This window comes from Engraulis encrasicolus, chromosome 5, assembly GCF_034702125.1.
Source record: "Engraulis encrasicolus isolate BLACKSEA-1 chromosome 5, IST_EnEncr_1.0, whole genome shotgun sequence".
Taxonomy (NCBI): Eukaryota; Metazoa; Chordata; class Actinopteri; order Clupeiformes; family Engraulidae; genus Engraulis; species Engraulis encrasicolus.
The window spans coordinates 4320188-4338973 of NC_085861.1; the positions used below are offsets into that span (position 1 = coordinate 4320188).

General features: G+C 41.3%; 1 protein-coding gene across 1 annotated transcript; it reads right to left on the reverse strand.

Moving 5' to 3' along the window:
- Positions 1–63: 63 nt before the first annotated feature.
- On the reverse strand, positions 64–18241 carry LOC134448853 (frizzled-5-like). The gene is made up of 8 exons (XM_063198524.1): positions 18079–18241; positions 17031–17414; positions 16435–16522; positions 15714–15757; positions 15003–15132; positions 1370–1483; positions 1197–1267; positions 64–737 (listed from the first exon to the last, which is right to left on the reverse strand). The coding sequence occupies exons 1-8, from the start codon at positions 18127–18129 to the stop codon at positions 714–716; spliced, it is 906 nt and encodes a 301-aa protein (XP_063054594.1). The 5' UTR covers positions 18130–18241; the 3' UTR covers positions 64–713.
- Positions 18242–18786: the final 545 nt, after the last annotated feature.

The following is an 18786-nucleotide window of genomic DNA, read 5'->3' on the forward strand; positions in this document are numbered from 1 at the left end:
ATACATGTTTGAATTTAAGAGTCTTACAAAGACGTGCAAAAACTTTAAAGCTTTATTGAGATTATATTTATGATATAGAGGGGACAGATACTGTGTATCAGGGGTGTCAAAATGAAATCATATCATCATTATCAAAATCTAAATCTCGGCCAAAATCGCGGGCCAAACTTAATATTTACTGAATGAAGAACGGGCTAAAATTGCGCAAGCACACGCTTAATAGAGGCAAATTTCATAAACGCAGAAAAAATTCTCAATCCCATTTTATGGTAGTTGAAATGTTCCTACGCATATTCTGTTGTATATTATTGTGAGCTATTAGACTTTCTTGGGTCAAATTTGTGTTCAGGTCATGTTGCTATACTGATTCCTGTGCGTCTTGTCAAACAGCATGAATAACTCACATATATTCATTCCTAGGAGGCCGCCATATTGGCATCCTCAATTGCGCATGTGCGCCTCCTGGCTCGTTTCAAAATAAAACCCCAACATGCCTGCTGTCTCTGTTATTGCCAGCACAAGACATAAAACACAATAGGCTGTACTGTATATAATTAAGCCTTAAGTGAAAATAATACATAGAACATGAACATGTCTCCAAGCATTCTGAAGATGACATCGCATAGCCACATGATGACCGATCACTTCTGAGTCGGATCACTCATTTAAAAAAAAATTTTTTAAAGACTTGTCTTCAGAAGAAAAGTCAGGATTCAAAGGACTGAAGTCAAGATGAGCTAAAGAGAGAGAGAGAGTTAGAGAGAGATGAATAATAGGTATACTTCATATTACATTACATTACATTACATTACATTACATTGCATTCGGCAGACGCTTTTTTTAACCAAAGCGACTTACAATCGAGGACATAGTCATAGTTGACATCACAAATGCAAACAAAGTGCACATATTAGGCAGGCTTGTACAAAATTCCGAATTGAAAGAATTTCAATTCAAAGTAATGCCATAATACGAACACTAGGTGATGGTGTTCAATGTACTTTCAATGGGTGGTGTAGATTAAATTAAAAGAAATTCAAGGTAATGACACCACCTAGAGTTCGTATTATGGCATTACTTTGAATTCAAATTCATTCAATTCAGAATTTCGTACAAGCCTGATATTAGGCATATTAAGTTATTACCATATTGTGAATGTGAAGTGGGGATGGTGAATGTGAAGTGGGTATGCTCACCTCATCAAAGGTAAATCCAGCTATCTTGCAGTCACACGGCAAGCCAGACAAGATCTTGGCATTAAATCGTTCTGAGGAGAGCATAGCATTACAGTAAATTACATTTCTGTCAAGCATAAACATACGGTACACCACGTACCAATACATCCCAACCCACATGTTGCATCTTTTACCTTGCATGAGGTGAAGTCTTATTATTATGCTGACAAATTCGTCATACGTGGTCCCCTGTCCAATGCCATGAGCTTTGATCATAGTGCCTGTGGTCTTCTGATCTAGATGCAGACCTGTGAATACAAAGCATATTGTTGATTAAGCGGTGAGATAACTTACTTAGTTTACTTTATTTTTCAGGACACTGCACATTAATGAACAACTACATGTTAATATTGCCAGATTAGTATAGCAAAACAGCTCATTTCCACCGGTTTCCAAAATAGGCAGGCCAGGTGTTTACAAATAAGTACAAATACAAAACAAATATCAGTTGTAGAGCAGTTGGTGTAATAATCAGAATGGATTTAAAAAAATAAAAATAATAGTATCACCTGCCTCTTTTTGTATATCTTGGGAAACATTTGTAAAAAAAAAAAAACTGCCACTTTTAGAAGCCTGTAGCATACAGGGGTACAGGTCTTTTCGTCGAATGGATTCTTGAGAGGGGACCATTCGAACAAAACGTTGGACCATTAGTATAAGGCAGGGGATCTTTAGTCGAGGACGGTCCGTCTACCGCAAAAGCCTACGAAAGGTCCTTAAAATTGAACTAAAGATCCTTAGGTTTCAACTAAAGGTCCCTTCAGTCTGCCTATATTAGAAATGTAATCAGCTTTTTTAATGCAGGTTTTCTTAGAATCAGCTTTTTTAATGCTCATTTTAACGGTTTTGTCTATTTAAATATGTTCATTTTAACGGTTTTGTCTAGCCTATTTAAATAGGCCTAAATCAGCTGTTAAGTTTTGTTTTTTGTTGATTTAAACATGTAAATCTATAAATGAAATGTACTTACTCGTTTTTACTGGTATGTTGTTGTTGTTTTTACGATTACGTCGTTACATTTTTTGACAATTTAGCCTACGTTTACGCCCTTACATTTTTTGACAACAAAGTTCGGCATGAACCAGAACACTAGGCTTATGTAACAGTGTTGAAAACATTAAAGAACCCATGCACCTGTGTTAAGTCCATGGCTACAGTAAAGAGAGAGAGAGAGAGAAGTTAAATCGTTACATTAACACTGCATAGGAGCGCGCTCTCTCTCTCTGCCCGGCGAGGCAATGTTCTTGGGCGGTAACTTTTTAGATGCGAAGCACCAGCAACAAGAGAATGCTGTCTGCCGACACTTTGATGTTTCTGATTCTGAATGACAACAAAGTTCGCGCATGAGCCAGAGCACTATGCATATAACAGTGTTGAAAACATTACAGAACCCATGCACCTGTGTTAAGTCCATGGCTACAGTAAAGAGAGAGAGAGAGAAGTTAAATCGTTACATTAACACTGCATAGGACCGCTCTCTCTCTCTCTCTCTCTCTCTCTCTCTCTCTCTCTCTGCCCGGCGAGGCAATGTTCTTGGGCTATAGTTTTATTAATTGAATAAGCTGGTAGCTGCCTATTTTGTTTCATAGCCTGTCTTTTATTGTTGGAAATCGTCCATCGATCCAGTCAGGCTGCCTATTTTATATCCTATTATTCCCGTGTGTCCTAGGCCTATTTCTTTTGTTCGAAGTCTAAATATGTGGTAAAACTGATTTACCCGCGATTCATATAGGCCTAGGCCTAATAATGGCACAAACTGAATGACAATAAATAGTTCGCGCATGAGGCAGAAAAAATAACAGTGTCGGAAAACATTATAGAACCCCTGCACCCTGTTAAGTCCATGGCTACAGTAAAACAAAAACAAAAACACTAAGAGCGAGAGAGAAGTGAAATCGCTATATTAACACTGCATAGGAGCGCGTTCTCTCTCTCTCTCTCTAGTAATGTATCTAGTAGGCCTATCTAGTAATCTAGTATGTAAATCAACTGTTTTTTTGCTGTTTTCAGATGTGCTTCATAAATAAAATGTACTTAGGCCTACTCATTTTAACTGGTATGTTGTCGTTTTTTTACGTTTATGCCGTTACATTTTTTGACAATTATCTAGGTTACTTTCTACTCCTTACATTTCTGGAACAATATTTGAGAAGCTTTTTTTCACTATTATGCCGTTACTTTACTCCGTTACATTTTTTGACAAATATCTGTAGGCCTATGTTACTTTCTACTCCTTACATTTCTGGAACAGTATTTGAGTAGCCCCAGCTGCGGGCAGAGAGGCGGGACCAAGCACAGCCTTGTCGCATTGAATCAGGGCAGCGTGCGTCTACTGAGCACATTTGGTTGTCATGCAGCGAGTTGTCTGACTTTCCGGTAACTTTTTAGATGAACGCTTCTAGCTACCGTCTTCTGTAGGTCTGGAATATACCTACGTGTGGAGTAGGCCTAGAGGTGCGCGGTGGATGTATTATTTCATCCGCAACCGCTTCTTAGAATTTCTAATCCACCTGCTATCCACCCGCCCTAATGTTTTTTCTCCAATTTCCAAAACCGAATCCACCCGCCATCCGCCTATTAGTTTTTAGTATTTAAGATGCCTGAGGCACATAGTCGATCGTCTTTTTCAAGCAGTGCAGGTCATTTACATCTTGCCAGCCTATGTTTTAAAAAAAATCTCTAACTTACAGCATTCCCAAGTTGTCTCCGCCCATCGCACAACGTGAAAGTTGAAACGTGCGGATGCTTTAATGCAGCCTACATTTTAGCAGTTTAAATACCTCCAGTCCAAGCAGCACAATCGAAACTATTGGCTATCTAGCTTACAATTTTGGCTGGTATCCAGTAAGACGAGTCAAGTGACAGTAGAGTCTTGCAAAGAGTGCAGAGAATTACGTCGCGCGTGTGTGTGTGTGAGCGAGAGAGGGAGAGAGAGGGAGCGATTCCAAACTTGTCTCCATCCATCGCACAACGTGAAAGCTAACGTGTATGCTTTAATGCAGCCTAAATTGTACCAGTTTTGCCTCCTCTCCAAGCACCTTTTTAAGTGGTGGCAACCATGCATGTTTTCTGTGGAAAACATCAGGTCCTCATGGCGACGCCAGGCTTGCTGAAAACGGCGACAAACACATTCAGAATACACATTTCTTAATGGGAAGTTGTTGAGAAGAAAGTGTTCGCTAATGGGCATGAAGTCTTGTCATGCAAATTGCCCTTCCCGCATAGACAAGGCAACCCTTTCAACAGGGCCACGCAGAGTGGACAGTGGAATGCTGCTTGAAATAAGTCGATAATGAATAAAATATTACGCGCAACGTCTACAAGAAAAGTAATGGCTATTATTACCGTTGCGCGTAAAGATGAGGAAGGGATGGATAGATGGATGGATGCTGTCCTATGGAAGGGGCCGTCAAACAGTCTACATGACATCTTCATTAAAGTCGTTAAATAAGTATCCATAGCCTACTGTGTTTGACGGCCCCATCTTCTTGCAAATATTTACGCGCAACGGTCATAATGGCGTCTCGCACTACACATGCTCGGATGATGCCAGAGGCGAATAGCAAACAGCCAAATTAAGGCATATTCGACATAGACTACCACGACAAGTTACCGTTTGGGTCGCAGTTGGATGTTTATTCAGTAGAATTATGTGCGTAATATCAGCTCCATCCACCAAATGCAGCACAATCCCCGTTACTTTCACGTGAGGTTCAAATGGACATTACTCGACAAAAATGCAAGTCTGGGTACCAACAACTGAAGTAGGCTACAACATAGAATATGTACCACATATAGGGGTATTTTCATTTTCAGCCCTTTATGTGCGTTATGCCCAGCTTTTATTGAATACAGCGCAGGTTTTGAAGTTCACCAAACGAGCATCAACTTTGTGCAAGTCATTAAAACTCTTTTTTTTACCAGCACTGACCTGTACACTGTTTCATTTATTAACTAATTGCACTTTCTGCCTTCTCGTTTCACCTGTGATAAATCCACTTAGTATGCTTTATCCAATTAGCCATGGATGCAGGATCATTCACTGAACTGGACACTATTGTAAGAGGTGAAATTTAGACCACGATTCAGGAACGACAGACAACGGGAGTAAAGGTTATGGTAGTTTTATTTTTACAATTTCATAAAATACAATTAGGAGGGAAAACCACCACAATATCCATGCAACCAGCAGCGTCTGTAAACTGCTATCTTCTTTGAATAAATGAATAAATAATCACAATCTGGAGACACTCGGACGATAGTAGCCTACAAAAGTTAAGTTAAGTTAAGTTACACACTCAGCCACTGCTGCCGGACGTTGGCTCGTCAATTACTTAATCAACTATAACACGCGCAATAGCCTACCCAAATGCAACTTACACACAGTTCCCAAAGCGACCGGCCGCGCGCAATGGATACCTACAGCAGCCCTGCCCCACCCCAGCGTGTAGCGCACAAGTCTACACTATTGTCCGAATGTTGTTATTTCAAGAAAGCAAACTGTCACTGTCCGCCGGCCGCTGTCGTGACATATTTTATTAACACTAGTATGTGAGTAACAAGTGAGGAGTTCCTTGATAGTTTCCTTAAGGGTGAAGTAGCCTGGAATACTGTCGCAGATCAGATAGAAATTATCCTGTTATGAACCCGTGTTTAGTAGATATCGCGCAGTGAACGAGGCAGCCTGCAAACAGTTTGAAGCGCAATGTGGCTGTAACAAGTTAGAAAGTAGCCAAACTCTGTTGCTTGTTAACCTTTTTAAATTATGCGTAATAATGCGTAATTCCAAGAGCAGCATGAAAAGGAAGAAAAGGAAGATGATGGGCTGACCGAAACGTTTGTCCCCTGTCTGTCGGTTTTATTTACTTTTTTCGGCTTTTAATACAGTTTTTGATTCTGCATTCAGCTCCAGTGTGCTACTCCTTTCTTTCTTTTTAAATTATGAGCGTTCCACGAACTATCTTTCTTTGCGCACGCTATAAAATGGCAATAAACATGTTACTATAAACTACTGGTTTACTATGTATGCTTTCTAATGTTGGTAAAGGCGGCATAAGCGGGATAATGTATTGTCCACACGTGACTACGGAAAATATATTTCCTTCGAAGCGGAATAACAGCACTCCGCCTTCGGCATTGGGGGTGTTATTCGCCCCGTAGGAAAATATTTGTAGTCTAGGTGTAGTCTACTTTTTTGAAGTGGGTATACTGTATATTCTCGCATTTTTTGAAGTGGGTATACTGTATATATTTATGCCATTCTAAATAATGGATCAATCAATTTTAAGTTGGTATACTGAATCCCCTAAAATTTAGAAGTGGGTATACTCCGTATACCTGCGTTCTACCACTGCGTGTGGACAATACATTATCCCTTACCTTTAAAGCTGTTGTAGGCCTACATTTAAAAAAAAATCGTCGATATTGTAGCGGTGCAACCGACTTTAGTTTTAAGTTATGAGATGGGCGCCAGTCAGGCAGCAATAAGACTGCCGTTACCTTTCCAAAAATGAATACAAATCAGTGACCAACACATTAGAAATAACTCAGATCATCACAACGAATATCTTGTCTTATTTTTAGTAGTGCACTTTTGCAAAACCCTTGTTTGCAGACTTGTGCGCTTGTTCTCAATTTGGAACAGCTCACATCACTATTTCATACTGTATTTATGATTTAAAAAAAAGAGCTTGCATTGACACGCTGTTTTCATTTCGCATTTCTTTCAAGTTCATTTGGCATGCTTTATGGAATTAAGCATGGTGGACCATTCATAAGACCTCATTCTAAGATATCTGTTTTTATAACGAATATAGGCCTAGATGCATACAGTAGAACAAATAACGTAACAGTGATGCGTTAATCCAGGACCAGTTTGACGTCTTAGGACAATTGTAAATGGCAGCTTTTGATTCTGCATTCAGCTCCAGTGTGCGACTCCTTTCTTTCTTTTTATATCTTTTTATATCTTTCTTTTCTATCTTTCTTTGCGCACGCTATAAAATGGCAATAAACCTGTTACTATAAACTACTGGTTAACTGTGTATTCTATGCTTTCTAATGTTGGTAAAGGCGGGATAAGCGGGATAATGTATTGTCCACATGACTACGGAAATATATTTCCTTCGGAGCGGAATAACAGCTCTCTGCCTTCGGCATCGGGGGTCTTATTCGTCCCGTATAGGCAATATTTTCTTATAGTCATGTGGGACAATACATTATCCCTTACCTTTAAATTAGCCTACTGTTGTAAGCCTACATTTTAAAACATTTCGTCGGTATTGTAGTGGCGGTGCAACCGACTGTTTTAAGTTATGACATGGGCGCCAGCTAGGCAACAATAAGACTGCCTTTACCTTTCCAAAAATGAATACAAATCAGTAACCAACACATTAGAAATAACTCAGATATATATATAGACAGATGTAGTGCACAGGGGGTAACGCTGCTATCTCACTCCGGAGGAGGCAGAGGCAGTCCGCTACGATATAGTATATTTATAAAATAGGCTATGAAATGGCCTAATGATAAAAAACTGAACTAAAATAAAAAATTAATTAAAAAAAAATAGAGACGCACGCACGCACTTTCTACACGGTTCGATTTTTGTTTTCATTGCGTTGTAGTGGTAGGCACACAAGTTTGATAAAATATAAAAATAATAGGCTAATAAAATAGGCAGACTAAACTAAACATCTGCCCAGTTAAACGAAAGGTCTGCATGGGTTGAACGTAACGTCCTTAGGTCTTCGACGAAAAATCCTCAGGTACTGCACGAAACGCCCCATGCCTTCTACTAATGGTCCAACGTTTTGTTCGAATGGTCCCCTCTCAACAATTCATTACACGAATCGTCTCGAATTCGCATACAGCATACAGCATGCAGAGGCATTTGATGGACACAGATTAAGCCAACACTCTGTGAACCTACTAGCCTAGCGCAGCCAGACCCGTACAGCAAAAAGCTGTACCAGGGTCTAGGAGGGCTGGGCGGCAGTGTGGGCGGGATAAACGGTTGCTTCAGCACTCAACGTCACGCAATAGGATGGTGGAACAACCAATCCCCACACACTTCTGTGTAACGTCATAGCTGTCTTTCACAACGTACACGCGACACGCCCCTTTGTAGGTGCAGCGGCAACTTCGAGCCGTCGTAGTATTGAATTCATGTGATGACCACAGCCACAAACAAGTTTCCTAATAAATCGTGTTTTCACATATACAGTTAAAAAATGCATCGTTTTCAACCACATGGCCCTCCTTGATCAATCAGCGAAATGTCGAGCAATGTGGGGCTTGTTAAATGGTTATATTTATGATTGTTGTCAACATGGCATGTTCGGTGTTAGCTAGTTAGCTGTATACCCATAACTAATACATGGCTAGCCGCTAGCTCGGTAGACTATGTGTCATTCCCATCTATTTAGTAAGCGACTTACAGACTTTCAAAGCTCCCAAATGTCTCGTTTTTAATGACATGGATCTTACTAGAATTTGGGGCAGGCATATAATACAAGGCTGGATACCTAGCTCTGTTATTGACGACAGGTTAGCTAGCCACTAGCGAGGGCCTCTTTGTAGGTGAAGCGGCAACTTCCAGCCGTCGTAGCAGTGAAAGCGTGTGATGACCACAGCCACAAACAAGTTTCCTAATAAATCGTGTTTTCACTTATACAGTTCAAAAATGCATCGTTTTCAACCACAAATGTCGAGCAATTTGGGGGTTGTTAAATGGTTATATTTATGATTGTTGTCAACATGGCATGTTCGGTGTTAGCTAGCTAGCTGTATACCCATAACTTCCCCTGATTGTCGCTCCCAACGCAGGACGCTCCCCGGTAGAGATGATATAAAACCCGGAGGATCCGGTTGGAGAGCCGGATCAAGACCTCATCCGAACAGACCGGATTGCTGTCGTGCATTGATCCGCCAAAGGTGGGTCAGACGGCATTTCATTAATATGTCAACAAAATGGCAGTTACAGCGCGAGAAATTGTGAAACCGGAATATATCTTCTTTAGTTGACTACAACAGCCATTCTCTAATCTCCCTAGTATGCTGTTCAGTCACGAACACTCACTGAGTAAAACTGAACCAACTCCCGCCTCGTCATTCATCGAGCCTGTTAGATCCGTCCAGCCTGTTGTGGCCAATTGAGTCGCGGATCCCCGTGTGTGTGCTTCTGACTCTGTTGAGGTCTACATTCCTAAATGTTAACAGTGCTCTGCCAACGCTTTAACATCTCAGTCTGTAGGCTACTCTTAGGGAAATTATAGTCTACAGACGTGACTCTACTATCACTCACTGCGTTACAGCGTACAGTCTATAAAGCCACTGCTGTCACTCCCCTCGTCCGAGTCACTCAGCAGCGGCGCCCTCGGCGACTCGGTGAGACGAATCCTGACTGAGTTGTTGGTAGCAGCGAATCCCCTACGGATCGGATCAACACTTAAGTTTCGTTTTTGCCACGAGTGTGCGAGTCGCAAGGCAACTCGGCAGCGGAAGCGAGTGGTCATCTGCTGCTCGCCTCCTGACTGTCCCTGTTTAACTAGACTTCTGCTCCCAAATATTTGACTTTTAGTCTTCTTAAATACAAACACACACATTATTTATTGCAAAATCCGGGACATGCCGTTTCACTGCTGCCAGAGGCTGTTCGAGTTGTAGTTGCATGTTTGAGGAGACCCAGGTGGGTCGGCTTGCAGCATGAGTTTAGGAACTGTGACATTCATAAAGTGAGTTTTGTTGATCAAACTGTCTTACTCTTTGATTTATCAACGTGAATTGATAAATGGAACAACAAAGGCGAGGCGCATAGCTACTTAACGGCAGAAACGTTTTAAAAAATACATTATTATTATTTATTTTTATTTATTTTAAATAAGTGATCCGAATGATCCGAGTGATCCGTCTAATCCGGGTACCCTCCTTGGAATGATCCAATCAATCCGGACGCCTCAAAGATTCGAGTTAAGCACCTCTACTCCCCGGTCAGCTCGCTCCCACTAGCCAGACTATCGATCCCATCTATTTAGTAAGCTACTCAAAGACTTTCAAAGCTCCCAAATGTCTCGTTTTTAATGGCATGTGTCTTATTAGAAATTGGGGCCGCAATTTCATTCTACACCTACAGTAGTGGTCTGATAATAGCGTGTGACTATCTGGTTCTGTAAAATGCTCAACTTAGCTTACCGAGCTAGTTTAAAACATCGAATGATCAAATGGTAATGTGTTGAGATTTGTGTCCGATAAGTTCATGGTGTATTATTACATCAATCCATGTCAGCCACGAAATGTATTATCATCCAGGCTTTTTAAATTAAGTAAACACTTTTGTGCTGTATGTAGCACGGACGGACACCATGCTTCTTCTTAGAAAGTTTCCTGTTTACTAGGTAGCCCGGTCCCCCTCGCGATTTGATTGGCCCTGTCATCGGATAACTTTCAGCCTCGCAAAACGACCGGGGTCCGCTAGACTGCCCCCGGGAGCAAATTCAATTTGCGGTCGCTAGGGGCGTCTAGATTTCTAGGCTATGAACCTACAGCAGTTTGGCCAGATTATACATGGGTTCTCAATTATTTTTTTCCCCTGGCTGCGCGACCCTGGCTGTGCACAGCTCAACCTCTGACGGTGCATTCACACCAACGGCGCGGATGTCCACTTAACGTCTGTTTTTTGTCCGAAATGGTTAGAATACATGAAAACAGATCATGCCTAGCACACAGGAGCGCGGTGTAAGAGTGGCGCAAGTCCGTCCCGATCGGACATGTCAGCGTTGCTCCTTCAAAATAGAACTCAAGTCTGTTTTCCTGCGCGGACGTCTGCGTTCAATGAGCGGCTCCCATTGAAAATGAATGGCTGCTGCCATGGATAGAACGAGGACGTTTACTGTGCAGTGTGAAAGGCAGCCCGCGAACCTCTCGGACTCGCACTGCTCCCGGAGACGTGAAGTGAACGCGAATATCTTGGTGTGTACAGTATATCACGAAAGTGAATACACCCCTCACAGTTTTGCAGATTTTTGAGTATATCTTTTCATAGGAAAGCATTACAGAAATTTCACTTTGACACAATGATTAGTGACCTTTTAACAACATATTTAACCGCTTAAATTTCTTGTTCACTCAGAAAAAAACTAAATACAGCCATTAATGTTTGAACATGTACTGATAAAAGTGAGTACACCCCAGATTAAAATCCGGTAGAGAAGGGGCTATGTTGGCTCGAATCGTCTCGAAATGAAACGAAATGAAAAGGGATGACAAGGGAGGTCATCAGTGTGCTTTTCAACCTTTCTTTGCATTGAACTTTTAAATTTTGAGTCTGCGTCTGGCTTAAATAGACTAGTGTGAGATTTGAATGCAATCCTATGGAGAATATCATGATCTGCTTCAGTAGTCACAGTGCATGTTGACATGCATGTTTCTTTTAGGTGTATTTCAGATTGCCAATGTTGACAGCATTCATGCATCCCCAAATCATGTCAGTCCCACTACCATGCTTGGCTTATGAGAGGATACACCTTTTTTGTAAAACTCACTTGTTTACCACCACACATGCTTGACACCATCTAAAGCAAATTTGTTTATCTTTGTCTCTTCAGATCACACGACATGGTTCCAGTGATCCATATCCTTGGTCTGTTCATCTCTCTTGAGACCAAGATAAACAAATTTGCTTTAGATGGTGTCAAACATGTGTGGTGGTAAACAAGTGAGTTTTACAAAAAAGGTGTATCCTCTCATAAGCCAAGCATGGTAGTGGGACTGGCATGGTTTGGGGATGCATGAATGCTGTCAACATTGGCAATCTGAAATACACCTAAAAGAAACATACATGTCAACATGCACTGTGACTACTGAAGCAGATCATGATATTCTCCATAGGATTGCATTCAAATCTCACACCAATCTATTTAAGCCAGATGCAGACTCAAAATTTAAAAGTTCAATGCAAAGAAAGGTTGAAACGCACACTGATGACCTCCCTTGTCATCCCTTTTCATTTCGTTTCATTTCGAGATGATTCGAGCCAACATAGCCCCTTCTCTACCGGATTTTAATCTGGGGTGTACTCACTTTTGTGAGTACATGTTCAAACATTAATGGCTGTATTTAGTTTTTTTCTGAGTGAACAAGAAATTTAAGCGGTTAAATATGTTGTTAAAAGGTCACTAATCATTGTGTCGAAGTGAAATTTCTGTAATGCTTTCCTATGAAAAGATATACTCAAAAATCTGCAAAACTGTGAGGGGTGTATTCACTTTCGTGATATACTGTATGTACCGTGATTGTTGGAAACCACTGTTGGTCAAAAAAATATCTCATGTGGTTGGCTGCCAGTGTCTTGCCCCTGCTCACAACACCGTTTATAAATAAATAAATAAAAAACATGTATGAGCATGGGAAGAATTTTGTTGTTGTGATAGCAAGACTTGGTCCCCAATTGTTTGGGAGAGCCCACCCAAATAATCAAATTGCTGGCCCCTGCCCAATCCACTAGCTCCATAACATAATAGAAGTGGAAAATTAATTGAGGAAAAAAATCAAACGGAAACATATCTTATCGAAAATAATCAAATCAGTGCCTTAACCCCTTAAGACACGGCTTTATAAATTAGCTGTTACCAGCATGGCAATGACCAAGTCGTAATGTATTACTAAGGGCCCTGTGCACTGTCATAGTAGTGTAGTACTATAGTAGTTAACTTTCAATGTCTATTACAGCGTGCCACAGGAGGTACGGCGTGCATTAAGGGGCTACGAAATCGATATCAAATGGTATGGAGGCGGTGGTTCACAGTACGGGTGCAGCCAAAGGGAGCAGTGTGGCTGGACGTACCATGCTCAGGAGGATACCACAGTCATGGACAGGGCTGTAGTGGTCAAATTAGAGGTGGGTAAACTATGAATTTTTTGATCAGACAGACCATGACGTGACGCAACGCGACGCGACACAGCACAAAGTGACGCAAAGCAACACTCCAAGGCCTTTCACTTTTTTGCATATTTTGCATCCAAGATATTCACCATTGACAATAAGCCAAGGGTTATCTTTTTTAAACCATATGTGTTGTTTTTCTGTCCAGATACTGGGATGGCATCTGCTCTCTCTTTCTCCTCTCACTGTGTCTTCAGTCTCAGATTCTGCATCTCCCTCTACTTCAGACTCTCCACTCTCCATCTCTCCTGTCCCTGTTTATTCTCTTACTCCTCTCGCACTACCTGTTTCTTCATCTCCTATTTCATCTTTCTCTGTTTCCTCATTCTCTGTTGGTCCTCTTTCATTCCCTCCTCTTTCCTCTTCTATCTCTATCTGATCTCCTGGTGTTTCTCCTCTCCCTGTGATCTCTGCCTCATTGCCTGTACCATCACTGCCTGAAAAAAGTAGAATTTAAGAGTTGTGGGGCTGAGAACAACAGTTAAGCAGCCTGCCAATTACACTGACAACATAAGTTAAAGGATCACTCATGTAGGCTATAACTACCTACGTCAGCATAAGTAGCCTATACAGCATGTTTTTTTGTTATATTGTTTTATATTTAGAAAATATAACATTGCTATTTTTGTTTTACACGTGCCAATTCAATGGCTGTTTAAAAAAAATCATAGGCCTATATAAGCCATCATATAAATCGTATTTTTGCGGTATTTAGAATGACAATTGACCTTTTATTTGGTTTGCTATTCTCATTTCACCTTGAAGCACGAGAATGTCTCGTGCTGTAAAATTATAGTTGTAAAAATTACACTGGTGGCATTGCTAGCTTTCGTGATGTAGAATGACAAGCGGTGGGTGACGAGTGCAATACAAGGATAGACTACGCATTAGCTAATCTGAAAGCTTGTTCTGTCATTGCCAAAATTCGTCAAGTCAAACTTATTTATAAAGCATGTGTAAATTAATCGACTCATGTAAATTGATCTCTGTCAGTCTTACTTTGTACTTGAGGCCTTTTGCTGGCATCTGCGGAAGTGGAAGCACTGGATGGTCTCTTCAAATATCTCCTAATATCCATGAAGATTAACTTTGAACAGGTAGGCAGGCAGGCAACTACACAACGTGTATGTGTTTACATATTCCCTGGATCCTGATTGGTGTCGCCGCCGCAGCCGAAAGGCACTGATTGGAAGATCACATAGGCCCTACCCGAATACAGAGCAGATGAAAATGATTCCTACTAAACCGTTAAGTATGTTCAACAATATTTTTTAAATGACACCAAATTTATTTTGGATTATTCCAACGGCAGATCACAAGGCGCAGGGAACTTTGACGTGCGTAATTGCCATTTAGAGCTGCGTAAACGCTATTTAGAGGTGGGTAAACGCTATTTAGAGGTGGGTAAACGCTATTTCCTAAATTCCAGAGGTGCGTAAACGGCGTTTACGTGCGTTTACCCTCCACTACAGCCCTGATTACCAATTCACCGATATCATCTTGGTTGCATTTTGATGACAATTTGTTTATTTGAGCACCTAAACAGTGTATCACTCCTACCTAGCGTGTTAAGAACCTAAACAGTGTCTCACTCTTACCTAGCGTATTAAGAACCTAAACAGTGTCTCACTCTTACCTAGCGTATTAAGAACCTAAACAGTGTCTCACTCTTACCTAGCGTATTAAGAACCTAAACAGTGTCTCACTCTTACCTAGCGTATTAAGAACCTAAACAGTGTCTCACTCTTACCTAGCGTGTTAAGAACCTAAACAGTGTCTCACTCCTACCTAGCGTGTTAAGAACCTAAACAGTGTCTCACTCTTACCTAGCGTGTTAAGAACCTGTGCAAATCTGGTTGCAGACCGCCACCGCCCAGCGAACAGGTTACTCAGGTTGCCGAGATACGTCTTCAGGGCCTCAAACTCTGCTGTATTCAGATCATCAGATCCATCTTTCTGAGGTGCATTTTTTAAGGAAAACAAATTATGGTATGGAAAAAAAACAAAATACAAAACAAAACAACAACAACAACAACAACAAAAATGTGGTGAGACTTTAGAATAATGTTCCTTTAAAAAGCTTTATTAACGGTTTATTATGATGTACCAATGCACTAAATATTAACCAGCATGTAAATGATTAAGAGAGAACAGCTGCACATTAGAGTGGAAATCGGATGTAAATGAGAGGCTGAAACTAATGTGTTTTCAAAAATATCCATATGTGTTAACAGCTTCTGAGACTGGCGTAGTCGAATTTGACTCCAACCTATGACATAAACATCTGTTAGTCATTTATAAATATGTGTAAATGTTTTGTTCAATAAGAGTTGGAAATAAATGTTACCAACAGGTTACAGTAGATTAAAATAGGACAATTTCTTACATAGGCACTGTTGTTGTACTTTCAAGGTTACACTACAGTCAGCCATATAAGATAACTGCAGTTCTTCGCATCATATAAAATCCTATCTGATGAGGTCATGGTGATGTAGATTTAACCAAAAACTCAGGGACGTGTCTGCTCTTAAGGATACATCGCTGTAAAGAAATAGGTAGCGGCACGTCAAAGTACTCAAAACTGGAAGCAGAAAAAGAATAGAATTTAATAGACAGTATTAACAGAGATTCTTTAAGTATAGAGATATGCCAACATAATAGGTTACTATGGGCACCTAACGATACCAGGTTCTGGTCTGCCTAACGGGGCGTGTCATAATGCTCCTAGCATTGAATAGAACAGTCCTCAGGTCTGCCTAGGTCTGCCTAAAGGGGGATTCCCCCCCAATAATAGAACCCGGAAACAATGGGCCAATGGAACCTCTCTCTTTCTACTCTCTCTGGTATTAAACTCAGGTGAGAGCAGTGTTGCCAGATGTACGATCATTGTCGTATTTGTACCAGAATTTTGTCCATTTTGACCTCAGAACGATCAAAAAAACATGATGTACGATAATTTCAGAGTTCTCATTCAATTCATTTTGATGCCTTGCAACAAAAATGTATGTCTTGTACGATAATTTCCTCCGAAAAAACCCCAAAAAACGATAATTTTGAGGTTTCGGTACGATAATTCAGCATTTTCCATCTGGCAACAGTAAAAGTATTAAATATTGATTGAAGAAGGTCGGATGACAAAAGCAACATGTATTTAAGTTAACTCAGTGCTGGAATAGACAATGTGTGGGATCTGTCTTGCAAAATAGATAATTTTAAAAAATTAAAAAAGATTTTAAAAAGTCAGATTTATCATTTTACCTTCACTCCTTTCGGCAGCAGCTTTGCTGTTCAGAATCGAGGGCAGATCAGACATTTTGATACTCTGTTGAGGTGTAGAGGTTGTTATCTAGGACATAGATATCAAAAGTATTATCAGTTGAGATCATAACCTTCAAAAATAAAATATAATAAAATAACTACATGAAATAAATACATGAATGAATACTGTATATAGTAAACCACACACACACACACACACACACACACACACACACACACACACACACACACACACACACACACACACACACACACAAGTAGCAGTACTGTTACAGATGTAATTACACTTGTAAAAACACTAATAGTGTCATATTACATAGTTTCAGCTGTGTAATGTCACACTTCTAAAAACACTACTAGTGTCATATTACGTAGTTTCAGCTGTGTATGTCATGCTACTATGTTGTAATTACATCTGTAATAATACTTTTGTGTCTACTTTATACATCTCTGCACACACACACACACACAGTCTACACACACTGTCTACACACACACACACACACACACACTGTCTACACACGCACACACACACTGTCTACACACACACACGTTGTGAAAGCACATAGTCTTACTCCTTCAGCGTTGTCATCATCACAAGTCAGGAGACTGAATTTGTCACAGTTGAGCGCCTCTGGCCAGAGAACCGCAAACTCCTTCATCACTGGCTCACAGCCTCGTCTCGCCGCCTCGCACGTCGTCTTGCACGGCGCCTGCGCTTTCCCGGACTCGCACTGCGGGGCGTACACTGAGCAGAGGAACGGCTTCAAGGCTGTGGAGCACCCGAGCTCCACGAGGGGGGACAGCTCGCTAACCTCCCTACCAGCCTCCTGTTGGGTCTTGTGGCCCAACGCGTTTGGCATGAGGGTCTGGGTGTAAGGCAGGTCTTTGCATAGAGGGAGTGTGAGCGGTTCACACGTTCCAGTGGATGTGGGAGTCTTTTCTTTTCTGCCCTGCACCTGGATGGAGGAACAAACCCAACAGCTTTGCTTTATGGGATGTCACGCACCATACCAAACTAATCAGAGAATTACACACATGGGACAATAACATAGAAGAATTACGTGCATACAGTACAATTGTTGGTGATGCCTTATTTAGGAACGAGACACAGTCAAACAAATATTCTGCACCAAAGCTTGTCAGACCTCAACTGGCTCTCTCCAGATATGTGGTGCCACAAATACCCGTTAAAACACAGTGTTATAATGCTGTTGTTACTAGCATGTCAATGACCGAGTCGTAGTGCATTACTAAAGGCCTTTATTATGTCATAGTTGAGTAATATTATGGTAATCAACTTTCTTTTTAAGAAAAGATATTATTACAAGCGTTTTGCCTTTATTTTTGCCATATAGGACAGTAAAGAGCGACAAGAAGCGAATGTGGAGAGAGAGATGGGGCAGGGATGGCAAATGACCCAGGCCGGATTCGAACCCTGGGTGCAAGCCTTGGGCATGCAAGCCCAAATATGGGGAGGCTTAGCGTGCTGCGCCACAGCAGCCCCCCCACCCTCCTAATAGTAAATAGCAAATGACACGCCCTACCCTTTAAATAACACAATTCCCATGGCAACAGGCTTGGCAAGTCATCATCATCATAGTGTATGTGTAGGCTACTTACTGAGACGGCGGCAACAGCAAGTCCAGTAAACATCAACTGCAGGAGCTTCATTATAAAAACGCAGCTCCTTTCACAGCCTAAATCGGAGCTGTTGTTTTCTGTACAGGCAGCAGTACCCTTGTGAAGGCCATGGGCCCCAAACAGAGCCTCTTACGACAGAAACATGATGATTTAATTAGGCCAGCAGCACCCATGGAGAGTTCTTGCCAGAGAGTCTTGGCCTTTCCCTTTTGCGTTACGGTTACACAATACCTCCCTTTTCACTCCACCTCCCACATTCACTTTCCCTCACTGGTTATGTGCTGTAAGCAGACATGTCTAATACGTGTGATGTCCACATAGACATGTTTATCTCATTCAGTTGAAAGATAGTAGAGTAAAGTACTATTATCTATCCAGAAGGGAATGAAGGTGTCTAACACACACACACACACGCACGCACGCACGCACGCACGCACGCACGCACGCACACACACACACACACACACACACACACACACACACACACATAAACATGTGGTCCTGTTAGCATGTTGCACGAACACACACACACACACACACACACACACACACACACACACACACACACACACACACACACACACACACACACACACACACACACACACATACTCCGTGCAGCACAAGTCCCAGGTGATTGAACTCTCTCAGTGCAATAAAAGAAAATGTCCTAAGTAGTAGACAGGG

Excerpts from the sequence above, each read along its gene's own strand:
- LOC134448853 (XM_063198524.1), bottom strand. The coding sequence starts at position 18,129 with ATGAAGCTCCTGCAGTTGATGTTTACTGGACTTGCTGTTGCCGCCGTC. Across the intron at positions 17,415-18,078 it reads TTGCTGTTGCCGCCGTCTCA|GTGCAGGGCAGAAAAGAAAA; the intron begins GTAAGTAGCCTA and ends TCCTCCATCCAG. Across the intron at positions 15,758-16,434 it reads TGCTGCCGAAAGGAGTGAAG|TTTTGAGTACTTTGACGTGC; the intron begins GTAAAATGATAA and ends TTCTGCTTCCAG.